The 12,032-nt window shown below is 36.0% G+C and overlaps 3 protein-coding genes across 3 annotated transcripts in view; 2 read left to right on the top strand and 1 right to left on the bottom strand.

Moving 5' to 3' along the window:
• LOC107037636 (DNA damage-regulated autophagy modulator protein 2) overlaps window positions 1-4,558 on the top strand; it is a 17,951-nt gene extending 13,393 nt beyond the window's left edge. The window contains exons 5-8 of the mRNA XM_015256282.1: window positions 182-408; window positions 1,209-1,347; window positions 2,669-2,820; window positions 4,447-4,558. Of these exons, the coding sequence (XP_015111768.1) occupies window positions 182-408; window positions 1,209-1,347; window positions 2,669-2,820; window positions 4,447-4,533 (605 nt within the window). The 3' untranslated portion in view covers window positions 4,534-4,558. The remainder of the gene's footprint in view (window positions 1-181; window positions 409-1,208; window positions 1,348-2,668; window positions 2,821-4,446) is intronic.
• Window positions 4,559-4,614: 56 nt separating this feature from the next.
• Window positions 4,615-5,940, top strand: LOC107037635. Its single transcript, XM_015256281.1, has one exon. The coding sequence runs from the start codon at window positions 4,615-4,617 to the stop codon at window positions 5,938-5,940; it is 1,326 nt and encodes a 441-aa protein (XP_015111767.1).
• On the bottom strand, window positions 5,215-8,771 carry LOC107037755 (transcription initiation factor TFIID subunit 12). The gene is made up of 3 exons (XM_015256485.2): window positions 8,508-8,771; window positions 7,604-7,796; window positions 5,215-6,835 (listed from the first exon to the last, which is right to left on the bottom strand). Exons 1-3 carry the CDS (start codon window positions 8,676-8,678, stop codon window positions 6,708-6,710), a joined length of 492 nt encoding a protein of 163 aa, XP_015111971.1. The 5' UTR covers window positions 8,679-8,771; the 3' UTR covers window positions 5,215-6,707.
• Window positions 8,772-12,032: the final 3,261 nt, after the last annotated feature.

The following is a 12,032-nucleotide window of genomic DNA, read 5'->3' as shown; positions in this document are numbered from 1 at the left end:
AAAAAAAAACGTAGAAACGTTGCGCGATTTTGATAAAAGTTGTGCTAATAGAATTTTCTAGAAAATTTGTCTGCACTATTTCCGATGACGTAAAAATGTCGTGTTCCAACGAGAGAGAAATAATTAAAGAGTTTAGGTGAAGGTCACTCTCCCCTAAGCCCTAATCACGGGAATTTTCCAGTGGCCCTCGTGGTGTACATCCGACACGCTCAACTGAAGGAGCTGCTGGTGTCGTCTCAAATGCCCCATTACTGGCAGAGGTTGAATAGAGTCGCATTTGCAGTTGGACTTATATCGACACTGGGCATCTCAGTGGTCGCTAATTTCCAGGAAACCTCGGTCCTCAGTGTTCACCTCATCGGGGCCATCGCGGCTTTCGGGGGAGGCACAGTCTATATTTGGCTGCAGGCATGTATCACCGATAAAATCGATCAATTTTTTTTTATCTTGCATTTAATCGCAGGAGAAAGAATTCTTATCGATTCGGACAATGACTTAGTTCCGGTCGTTCTCGGATTGTTAACAATTTTCTTTTGTACGGATAATCAGAGGTTATTGACGTATTCCTTTCACAAAAGGTCAACATCCACCAGAAAAAATCATGGGAAAACCTAGTGCATTCGCTAGGAAATTTTATTCGATTTTTATTGAACTTCTATTGAAAATTCTAATAATTTTTCGTTGATTCTACCGAAAAATTGAATAAAATAAGAAATAGTTTCCATTTTCCCTGTTTTTTAATTGAAAAAAAAAACAGAAAAAAATTTTGAAAAATGAAACAGAAATGAAAAAAAAATTAACAAATAAAAAAAATAATAAAAAATTAAAATTATGCATCGGGTGCTGGATCAGAAGTAAAATAAAAAATAGTTTCTATTTTTCTTTTTTTTAATAGAAACTATTTTTTATTGAAAAAGTCAGTAGAATTCGATCTTTCTATTCAATTTATTCTATTGAGATGTTTTCTATAGGAATTCCTCGATAAAAATTTATCAATTTTTTCTCACTCCATTTTTTCTTTCTCTCATTACATAAATAAAAACAGAAAAAACTTGGAAAATTTGAGCCGAGGAAGTTCTACAGGAAACATCCCAATTGAATAAGATGTCAAGAAAAATCAAAACCTATTGATTTTCTCCATAAAATATTCCAAGCGATGGAATTTTTCCTCCGATAATCGCCCATAAAAGAAATTTATCTCGTTTCAGGCAATTATTTCTTACAAAATGCAACCTCTCGGCCCCGCTCCACTCGTCATAAACCTGCGATTAGCCCTGTGCATGATGTCTACGGTATTGTTCTTCGCAACATTCATCGCTGCTGCATTCTCGGCCAAGGCCTTCCACGGTAATCAAACGATAATGACTTGTTGAAGCTATGAAATTTATTACACCTATCAAAAAATTTCGTAGAAAAACGTAGCGAATCTTCAAGAAAATTCTAGTGGACTTTTATTGAAAATCCTTTCAGTCCTCGACCGATTGTATTGGAAATTTCCATAGCTTATCTACGCGTTTTTTAAAATAAAAAATGGTTAGTGGAAAATATTTAATAGAAAAAATCAATTGAATTCCACTCTCCTATACAACTTATTCTATTGAAATATGTTTAATTGTTTGATTATTGAATTGCAGAGGTATATTCTTGGAATGTGATCGATGGGTATTTGCATTGTTTTTACATTGTCGATGCTCATACTGAACAGTTGAAAACCGACTCCCATAAGCCGCTGTACAAATTATATGTTTAATGATTTCTTTTACAAAAAACTGAGCAGTCAATTGTGTTCGGCCTCCTTGCGACATATTTCTGGTTATTTCAAAAATTTTTCCTCAAAATTTCACATTTTTTGTACATTGTCGACTGTTCCCATATAACTAACTGAGAAAATACCTTAATGAAAAAAGGAGAAAACAGTGTGGAGAATAAAAACATGGAAAATTCATTCCGAGAAATTCTTATGGAAAATGTAATAGAAAAAATTCCGTAGAAAGATAAAGTTCTACTGATTTTTCATATAAAATATTTTCGGTCAAACTAAATGAATGTGACTTAGTCAAATTAATATTATTGCGTCAACGTCGCGAATCCTGGGTAACGCCAAACGCTGATACGGCTTGTTATAAAAATTGCTACACCATGCGTTCTTGAATTTAATTGGGAATTTTCTCATCCAAATGTCAGCCAATAGAATTGCACTATTCGACTGTTATTTCATATAGTCAACACGGTATTCAGCTGATAATTTTTGATAATTCAACTGGTAATTTTTCCAAGCATATTATATTATATATTATATTATATGTGGAGTGTTGTCTTAATATATAATATAATATATAGTAACAGTATTCAGTAGTATTATAATATATAATATAATATAATATATATTATATTATAATATATAATATAATATATATTATATTATTATATATATCAGAGGATGACGGCTAAGGCGCATTTACTGGTTTCAAAATCCGTTAGTCACCTTTTTGGAAAGAGATATTTTCTATTGAACATTTTCTATAAAAAAAGCGCAGTAAAGCTGCGGAATTGTCAAATAGATTTCTAAAAAGTAACAGAATTTTCTATCAAATTCGCTAGCTTTTCTGTGCAATTCTCCAGTGAATAGAGTAATAGTGCGGAAAGTAATGTTGCATGTTCTTCGCAGGTGAAGATGTGCGGAAGTGGCGGCCGGAGGACGGCGGGTGGGGATTGCATCTCTTCAGTAGTATCTGCGAGTGGGCGTGTGCAATCGTTGTCTGCATTTATATATTAACATTTACCAACGAGTTCCGGGAGATTCAGATGAGCTGTCCGAAGGTAAAGAGAAGAAATGTTTATAATTTTTTATAAATTTTTACCGGGTTTGAAAATAGTTTGGGATGTGCTCGAAGGAATAATCAAAGCTTGAAAAAATGAAGAATTTTTTAAAAACGATTCTGTGCAACTCTGGATCTTTCAACAATTTTTTACAACTTCCAATAATTTTCATAAGGAATGAATAATCCTGGAGGATTTTTCTAGAAGCTTCTGAATCAGTCCAGACCGCTTTATGACTTTCTAGAAAATTCCATGATTTCTCAGAAAAACGGACATCTCAAATTGATGTAATTAGTATATTTAATGGCCCGTAGTTGATTTATATATTGATAAGCTGAGATAACCTTGAAATATTCCTAAGTCTGGCATATGCTTGGCGAAATAGATTGCTGACCAAAAATATTTCGCCTATTTTTAAGGATGTTTATCCAAAATCGCAATTATTAAAAAAAATTGATTTTATTTTCAACTGAGAGATGAAGTTATTCCCTTTATCTTGATAAAAATATCAATCCACCAACCCCCGTTTATTATTTAGAAAGGGAGTGGACAAAATGCCCCAAACACATGCGTTAACATGGGATAGAATCTTTTAAATATTTCCTCTTTTTGCGCGGGTACCCCGAATTTTTTTTTGGCCATTCGATTCAGTATAGTTTTGCACATTACCTGTTATCTTTATTTCTATTTTTAAAGTCTTCTAGTACATGAATTATAAATTTCAACATAAATCCCATGAGAGCCCGTGTATAAGGAAAAAGTTGTTTGTTTATTTCTGGCGAAACTATTGCGATTAATTTTTTTTAACATCAAAGAAGTTAGTTTCATATGTTCTGCTATCAGCCAAAAAAAAATTTGGAATTTTCCTTGAACATGAAAAAATAAGATTTGCTGAAAATGGCTAAACATTCTTAAAGTAGCTCTACCCTTCGGCCGGGCTACGCTGTACTTTTGGATATTTTCAATTTTTAAATTTTTCAACTAAATTGCATGGAAAAAATTTGAAAAAATTCATACCAAGTCAGTATTATCTAAATTAAATCTCGCAAAATATTGATATTTTTTCAAACATTTCCCTCTTATAAATAAATAATAAAACTTGTTTGCAAAACGGTGGATTATTTTTTATGAGGTGTCAAAAAATTCTTGATTTTTTCACATCTAATGAAAAAAAAATCAGAGTTTAATCTTTGATTACGATGGAAATGTTGATTTTCACATAAGACACCGAGTTAAATCCTGATTTTTAAACATTTCTTCTTTGAAAACCCAAAACGATAATTAAATTAATAAAAAAAAATAGAATTCCGAATCTAATCGAGTTTTCTGCAATTGTTTTGCAGTTTTCAATAATCTTTAAATTTACCGTAAGGGTAGCGCTACTTTAATAGCGGAAAACATCAAAAAATGGACTTCCTCGTAGTTATACGGGGCAAAATCGATCGGGTCCGCGATATTCTCTGGTTATTCCCATATTCCGTCATATGTCACAAACTGTTCACTGACTCCCAAGTCCCAGAGGTGACTTTTAAATTTCACCGAAGTATCCCCTTAAAAATTAGTTCCCCATATCCCCCAAAAAAATATAAAAAAAATCCGACTAACCCCAGCATTTCACTCCCCCAGATAACCTTCAAGACGGACTACTCCCGGAAGACGTACCCCCTCTTCACGACCCTCTCGACCCCAACGAGTCCCTCTCACAGTCCCTGATCCCCCCCAGGACGTACTGGTTACGTCAGCCTGCTCTCGCCCTCAGAAACCCTGACCATCGAGATTCACCAGAGCAACTCGATGGTCTCCGAGACCGCAGGTCTCCTGGACCCCACCCAGACCTCCTCGCGGCTGCCACCCCTGCACTACAGGACCTTCGACTCGTCCCTCGCGGACAGCCACAAGAACGCCTTCACCCAGCGCTACAGCAGATTCTCCCCGTCAACCGAGTCCCCAGACTCGCCCGAGCCCTGCTCCTCGTACTCCCCAGCAAACAGCCACGAGATCTACGGTGCATTGTCCTCGGAGAGTGACAAAATCTACGTGATGCCACCGCCAGACATCACATCCACCTACGAAATAGCAAACAGCCACAGCAACTACGAGATCTTCAACGATCACTTCAACATGTGCGATGACAATGAAATCCCAGAGATGACCCTCAACGAGCCAAAGAACATTGGCAACAGTGACGATATGGACTCCAAACGTGTGAGGATAAATGACAGTGCCTATGATATTGAGCAGTGCCTAATGGAAATTGAAGAGAGCCTATTGAATATTGAGCAGAATTTAATTTATGTACAGGATCTTGAGATTCCACAGCTCAACAATCTGCTGCAATCGACGATTGACAAAAAATGTGGTGATGAATGGCCTTCGTTTGTGTGTAAATCTAAGAGTATGGTATTCAGTAATGAACAGACATCGGTGTCTAACGGTGACAGTGATGAGGGTGAAAATATCAGTCTCATTGCCAGCCTTGATAATCTTCCAACTAGACAATGTGGTAATAGGAATAGTGATAGCACTAGGAGTCTTAGGGATACGAGACATAGGTCTGTTAATTTTAATTCACATGGTGATGTGAGAAAGTGTGAGGAGGGGAGGAGGAACTTTCATCGTAGGAGGAAAAATTCGTTGGACGTGGAAGCGTTCAAGAGACGAAGGAAAACATCACTAGATCATTGTTATTTTTCTAAGAATAATGGGGGCAGTGGGGGGTATAGAAAAGCTTCTTCTCATGGTGCTTTGGAGATGTTCGCTAAGGAGAAAAAGAGAAGAGTCAGTGGTGGTACGAGTATTAAATCAAATGATTGTATTTTCAATGAAATTAATGAGAGAGCTAGGGACTGTCGTCGAAAGTTTGATAATATTTGTACAGCCAAGTCGGATAATACCGCGAATCATATTGATGTCAAGATCGATGAATCAATGGGGAAGAAGAATTATCCGAGAGTTAATTCGTTGCCTAATCCGGATAATGCACTTGTACCGGGCAAATTGATCTCTCTCTCGTTTTCACTTTTACTGGCAGCATTGCTTCAGGCTGTCAGGTGCCTGGCTGATCTCGTTGAGGACACTTTTCGATCAGTTGCACTCGATAAATACGCTTTACAGGATTAACTCAAGTGTCAGTGATTGAGGCTGGAGTTATTCAGTGAAAACATTATTATTAATAAAAGAGGAAAAAGTTTTGGAAAACCTACTTTTTTAATGGAACCTCCTTTTGATATAGATAAGAAGAAAAATCGGTCTATTAAGTTTAATTCAAATGGTAATGTGAAAAGGGGAGGAGAAACTTTCGTCGTAGGAGGAAAAATTCGTTGGACGTGGAAGCGTTCAAGAGACGAAGGAAAACATCACTAGATCATTGTTATTTTTCTAAGAATAATGGGGGCAGTGGGGGGTATAGAAAAGCTTCTTCTCATGGTGCTTTGGAGATGTTCGCTAGGGAGAAAAAGAGAAGAGTCAGTGGTGGTACGAGTATTAAATCAAATGATTGTATTTTCAATGAAATTAATGAGAGAGCTAGGGACTGTCGTCGAAAGTTTGATAATATTTGTACAGCCAAGTCGGATAATACCGCGAATCATATTGATGTCAAGATCGATGAATCAATGGGGAAGAAGAATTATCCGAGAGTTAATTCGTTGCCTAATCCGGATAATGCACTTGTACCGGGCAAATTGATCTCTCTCTCGTTTTCACTTTTACTGGCAGCATTGCTTCAGGCTGTCAGGTGCCTGGCTGATCTCGTTGAGGACACTTTTCGATCAGTTGCACTCGATAAATACGCTTTACAGGATTAACTCAAGTGTCGGTGATTGAGACTGGAGTCTCATTCAGTGGAAACATCATTATTAATAAAAGAAAAAATTGTTTTGAAAAACCTAGTATTTTTTTATGGACTTTCTTATTAACGCCAGACGTTGTTTGTGGGCTTCTGTCACTGTTGCACGCTTGTAAGGGCGGACCTCATCGGTGCCGAAACCTGGGATCCACATGTTCCAATTCCTCTCTGCAAAGGGAATACAAACGTTGAAAATTTGAATGAAAATATATGAATTTTTAGAAAATCTAGCAAATGCGCTAGAAAATTTCTGTAGAATTTTCTACGAAAGTTTCTATAATTTTTTGGTCGACTTGATTGAGAAATTCCGCAGCTCATCTGCGACTTTTGTACCTATCGAATCGGTCAAAAGAAAATATTCTACAGAAATAATCAATAAAATTCCATTTTTCTATACAACTTATTCTATTGAAGTATTTTCTATAGAAATTGTGCTTAAATTTTGCCAGTTTTTTTGTTTGATTTTTTCAATGAAAATAGAAGAAAAAATAGAATGGATGAAGCTTTGAAAATTTTGACTAAAAGAATCCTTTTCAACTCTCAATACGCTGTTTATTTATTCATGGGAAACACTTGTCTGAGCGATTTTCAAACTTTTCTCCAGGAAATTTTGGAAAACCCACTGGAGTTTCAGCAAATCCTGGAGAAATCACTGGAGTGATTGACTCTAGTGATATCCTGATGTTGACAATCCCAATCATGTCATTTATACAGGAGAAATACTTATCTTAGTCATTTTCAAACTTTTCTCCAGGAAATTTTGGAAGAACCACTGGAGCGAATCAGAGAGAGAGACATATTGTTTAGAAGTGTTCAGAAGTGTTTTAGACACCGAGAAACGTGGAGAAATCGCAAAAAACTAATGATTCATTTTCAGGGTGATTACAATAACTACCCGATAGATCGGGAAGTTAATAATCATTTGAGTCATCCCACCTAAATGCAGCTGCACATCCTTGACCTCCACCGTATTAGCATGTCGGTGTTTAGCGAGTAGACAAGCGGCATGGACGGTAGTCTCCACGAAGTCATCAGCAATCTGCAGGAGCAGCTCCTCGACTTCCTCGTCCAGTTGCACCGTGCAGTCTACCTCCTTCACCAGCTCCTGGAGTCTCGTCTTCGTCAGGAACTAAAAACCGAAAATAAAAACCCCTCAATTATTTACCTCCATCTCAGCCAGTAAATCACACGTGAATTAGGGGAGGATGGGCCAAAATGGACACTTCATCTTTTTACTGTTTTTAATTAAGAGACAAATTCATCAATAAACCTCAGTTCGGCCTAAAATTTCATAGAAAAATCTAGCGAATTCTCTAGAAAATTACACTAGTTCTTCGCAAGTTCTATTCAAAAATTTCGCAACTTTTCTTTTTTTTTTTCATAGAAATTTTATAGAAAAAATTGCATAGAATTTTGTAGAGAAAATGGAGTTTGTTAAAAAATTTAATTGGAAAAAAAACGTGAAAAATTTGCGCCGGAGAATTTCTGCATAAAAAATCTGAATAGAATAAATAGTATAGAAAAATGCAAATCTATTAGCTATTTGTCTTCTCTCTAAAATATTTCCTATTGAAAATATTTCTATCGAGAAGAGAAGTGCAGAAGAGCTGCGAAATTTATCAGTGAAATCGTTAAAAACTAATAGAATATTCAATAAAAGTTCGACAGAAATCCAATAGAATTTCCTAGAATTCGAAGGACTTTCCATATAATTTTTTGTGCGTGATGTGCTTCCTCTGGAGAAAAATTACTCCTTCTCCTCAAAAACTCAATGAATCTTTGAAAATTAAAAAAAGCCGAAGTGTCTGTTTTGCCCCACTCGCCCCTATATTTCTGGTACATCAGGAGTCGACGATAACTGTGGATTCTGCTTTTGCTGTGGCGTGTGAGCATTCTGTTGTTGTTGATTTTGTTGACTGCACTCTGACGAATTACTCTGCATTGTCATGGGAGACTGATTGTTGGGGCCCACAGACTGTAAATTACCCAATGATGGATTTTCCTGAGACATTTTCACTATTTTTTGTCTCTATTTAATTATGTATTTTCACTGTGGAACTATTGTCAACTCGATAAACATAAATAAACAACCTTTGAGGTTAGAAAGCTAGTGTTATGCAGGGATGTTCAATAATGTGACATCGATTACTCGAATTATCGAGACTTGACCACTCGATAATTGATATTTTTGTCGATTTTTATTGGCGAATCGATATATCGGTGGATCGATATTTCTTCCCTCCCCCCAAAAGTCCGCGGAAGTGAAAAAAAGAATTAGTAAAATTCGGGGAAAACATTGGGCCATGCATTCTCAACCAAAAGTGGATGAAAAAATCTGGGGATAGCTTGAAAAATTTGTTCTTCTCCCAGGAAAAGAATGGAATGAACTCAAGGTGAACTGGAGAGGATGAATATTTTTAAGAAATATTCAAAAATGCGAGGTGGATACATCCTCCCTCTGACTGTAAGGAGCTCTAACAATGGCAACGCTCCCGCCTCGCATTTTTAAACATTCCTTATAATTATTTATCCTCTTCAGATGATGCTCAACTCGCTTCATCGGGTTTCACTGAAAAGAATTAATTTTTTAAGCGATCTTTCAATTTTTTCCATCTCCTTTTAGCTGAGAATTCATGACGCAATTTTTTTTCAATAGAAATTCCTCGGTTCCTCTACGAAAAGAGAAGTAAAATAGAGTGGAAAAACTAAGGAAATTCATGTCAAAAAATTCTTATAAAAAATGTTTCAATAGAAAAAGTCGTATAGAAAAAAGAAATTCTACTGATTTTTTCCAAACAATAGTTTCAACCGGACATTTTCTATTAAAAAAAACGCACATTTAAACTACTTAATTCTTCAATAGAATCGGCCGAAAACTAATAGGATGTTCAATAGACATGTCATAGAAATTTAATAGAATTCCCATTAGAATTCGCTAATTTTTTTTGGCTCTGACATTTCGCAAATGAACGATATTTTTATATCGAGCTTTCAACATCGATATTTTCGCCGCGATAAATCGACAGATCGACTAAATCCACCGTTTTTATCGATCGAAGATATCGATACATTTTTCACTATCGAAAATTCATTCAATCAAAAATTCCTGGGGTAGTGTCTTGCCATTGGTTGAGTGACATAACCAATCACAATCGCTGCTGGTCGTCGTGGGAAAAACGCGAGTTGTCCCCCGGCTGTTAAATAAATCCCTTTATTATTTAGATGCACGGTTTATTTATTTAATTAAGTTATAATGCGTAAGCTACCGAGGATCTCACGATCCTTACGATCATTCACGACTCTAGACAGAGAGGAGAGACTGCAATGTGGTGATAATGACCTTGCTGGGAAGGAAATCGAGGAGGAAAGTCGTTCCAAGGGGTAACCTTATTGTCTCTTTCATTCCTGTTTATTGTTTCGGTATTTGATTGTTTATGGGGATTGGTTAATGACGGAGTTCTTGCAGGGACAGCGAGTGGGACGTGCTCTGCAGGAGGCTCCCTGGGGATGTCCAGGCTCGATTGTCAGAGGTACATCAGCTGGTCGGAATGTGCTGCAGTGAGTTGATTATGTCAAATTATCAGGTGGAATGGGAAATTTGACTCTTTACGGTTTTTAGGATTTTTTGTGAGAATCAGTGGGAGTTATTGGGAGGAGAATTGCGGGACTTTTCGGGCGAGGAATATTAATTTTTTAATTTCAGACGGCTTTCGATTAATTCTTGAGTGGTAATCAATTGTTGCATAAGTAATTGCAATTACTCGATCGAATTGGATCCTAGGAGTTTAGGGATTGAAGAGAATGGGGGAGAAAAGAGTCAATCTCCATTTTTTTTCATTTCGAAGGGATTTTTTGAGGCTTTAATGACCTGATTTATTCGAATCGTAGAATTTGATCAAGAATTTTTCATCATGAAGAATTTAATTGTACCTTAAAGAGTCATACAGGAGGTACTGTTCATCCTAAAATTATAATGAATTTGATATGAAGGAAAGTTTCATTTATTGAGAAACCTGAGACACTGATTTTTATTTATTTAATGGTTTTGTTTATATTTTAAGCAAGATTTTTAAACATGTTGATCAATGTTTTTATTATTTCCTTGTCAATTGATTATTTTGTATCAGAAAAGAACTGATTGTTCATAAAAAATACTAATTCATTGTTAAAAACAACGAATTCGCTCGAAACTTCTATTGGATTTCCATTAGTTTTTGCAACAGAAATGTTCAATGCAAAATATTCTAACAAAAAATCGATAGAGTTCGATATTTCTTCTGCTCTGCAAGAGCCTCCCTGGGGATGTCCAGGCTCGATTGTCAGAGGTACATCAGCTGGTCGGAATGTGCTGCAGTGAGTTGATTATGTCAAATTATCAGGTGGAATGGGAAATTTGACTCTTTACGGTTTTTAGGATTTTTTGTGAGAATCAGTGGGAGTTATTGGGAGGAGAATTGCGGGACTTTTCGGGCGAGGAATATTAATTTTTTAATTTCAGACGGCTTTCGATTAATTCTTGAGTGGTAATCAATTGTTGCATAAGTAATTGCAATTACTCGATCGAATTGGATCCTAGGAGTTTAGGGATTGAAGAGAATGGGGGAGAAAAGAGTCAATCTCCATTTTTTTTCATTTCGAAGGGATTTTTTGAGGCTTTAATGACCTGATTTATTCGAATCGTAGAATTTGATCAAGAATTTTTCATCATGAAGAATTTAATTGTACCTTAAAGAGTCATACAGGAGGTACTGTTCATCCTAAAATTATAATGAATTTGATATGAAGGAAAGTTTCATTTATTGAGAAACCTGAGACACTGATTTTTATTTATTTAATGGTTTTGTTTATATTTTAAGCAAGATTTTTAAACATGTTGATCAATGTTTTTATTATTTCCTTGTCAATTGATTATTTTGTATCAGAAAAGAACTGATTGTTCATAAAAAATACTAATTCATTGTTAAAAACAACGAATTCGCTCGAAACTTCTATTGGATTTCCATTAGTTTTTGCAACAGAAATGTTCAATGCAAAATATTCTAACAAAAAATCGATAGAGTTCGATATTTCTTCTGCTCTGCAAGAGCCTCCCTGGGGATGTCCAGGCTCGATTGTCAGAGGTACATCAGCTGGTCGGAATGTGCTGCAGTGAGTTGATTATGTCAAATTATCAGGTGGAATGGGAAATTTGACTCTTTACGGTTTTTAGGATTTTTTGTGAGAATCAGTGGGAGTTATTGGGAGGAGAATTGCGGGACTTTTCGGGCGAGGAATATTAATTTTTTAATTTCAGACGGCTTTCGATTAATTCTTGAGTGGTAATCAATTGTTGCATAAGTAATTGCAATTACTCGATCGAATTGGA

This window comes from Diachasma alloeum, unplaced genomic scaffold, assembly GCF_001412515.2.
Source record: "Diachasma alloeum isolate Michigan unplaced genomic scaffold, Dall2.0 Dall_scaffold_00269, whole genome shotgun sequence".
NCBI classification, from domain to species: domain Eukaryota; kingdom Metazoa; phylum Arthropoda; class Insecta; order Hymenoptera; family Braconidae; genus Diachasma; species Diachasma alloeum.
Note: the sequence above shows the minus strand (reverse complement) of the source record. Positions and strands in the feature narration are given on the sequence as shown.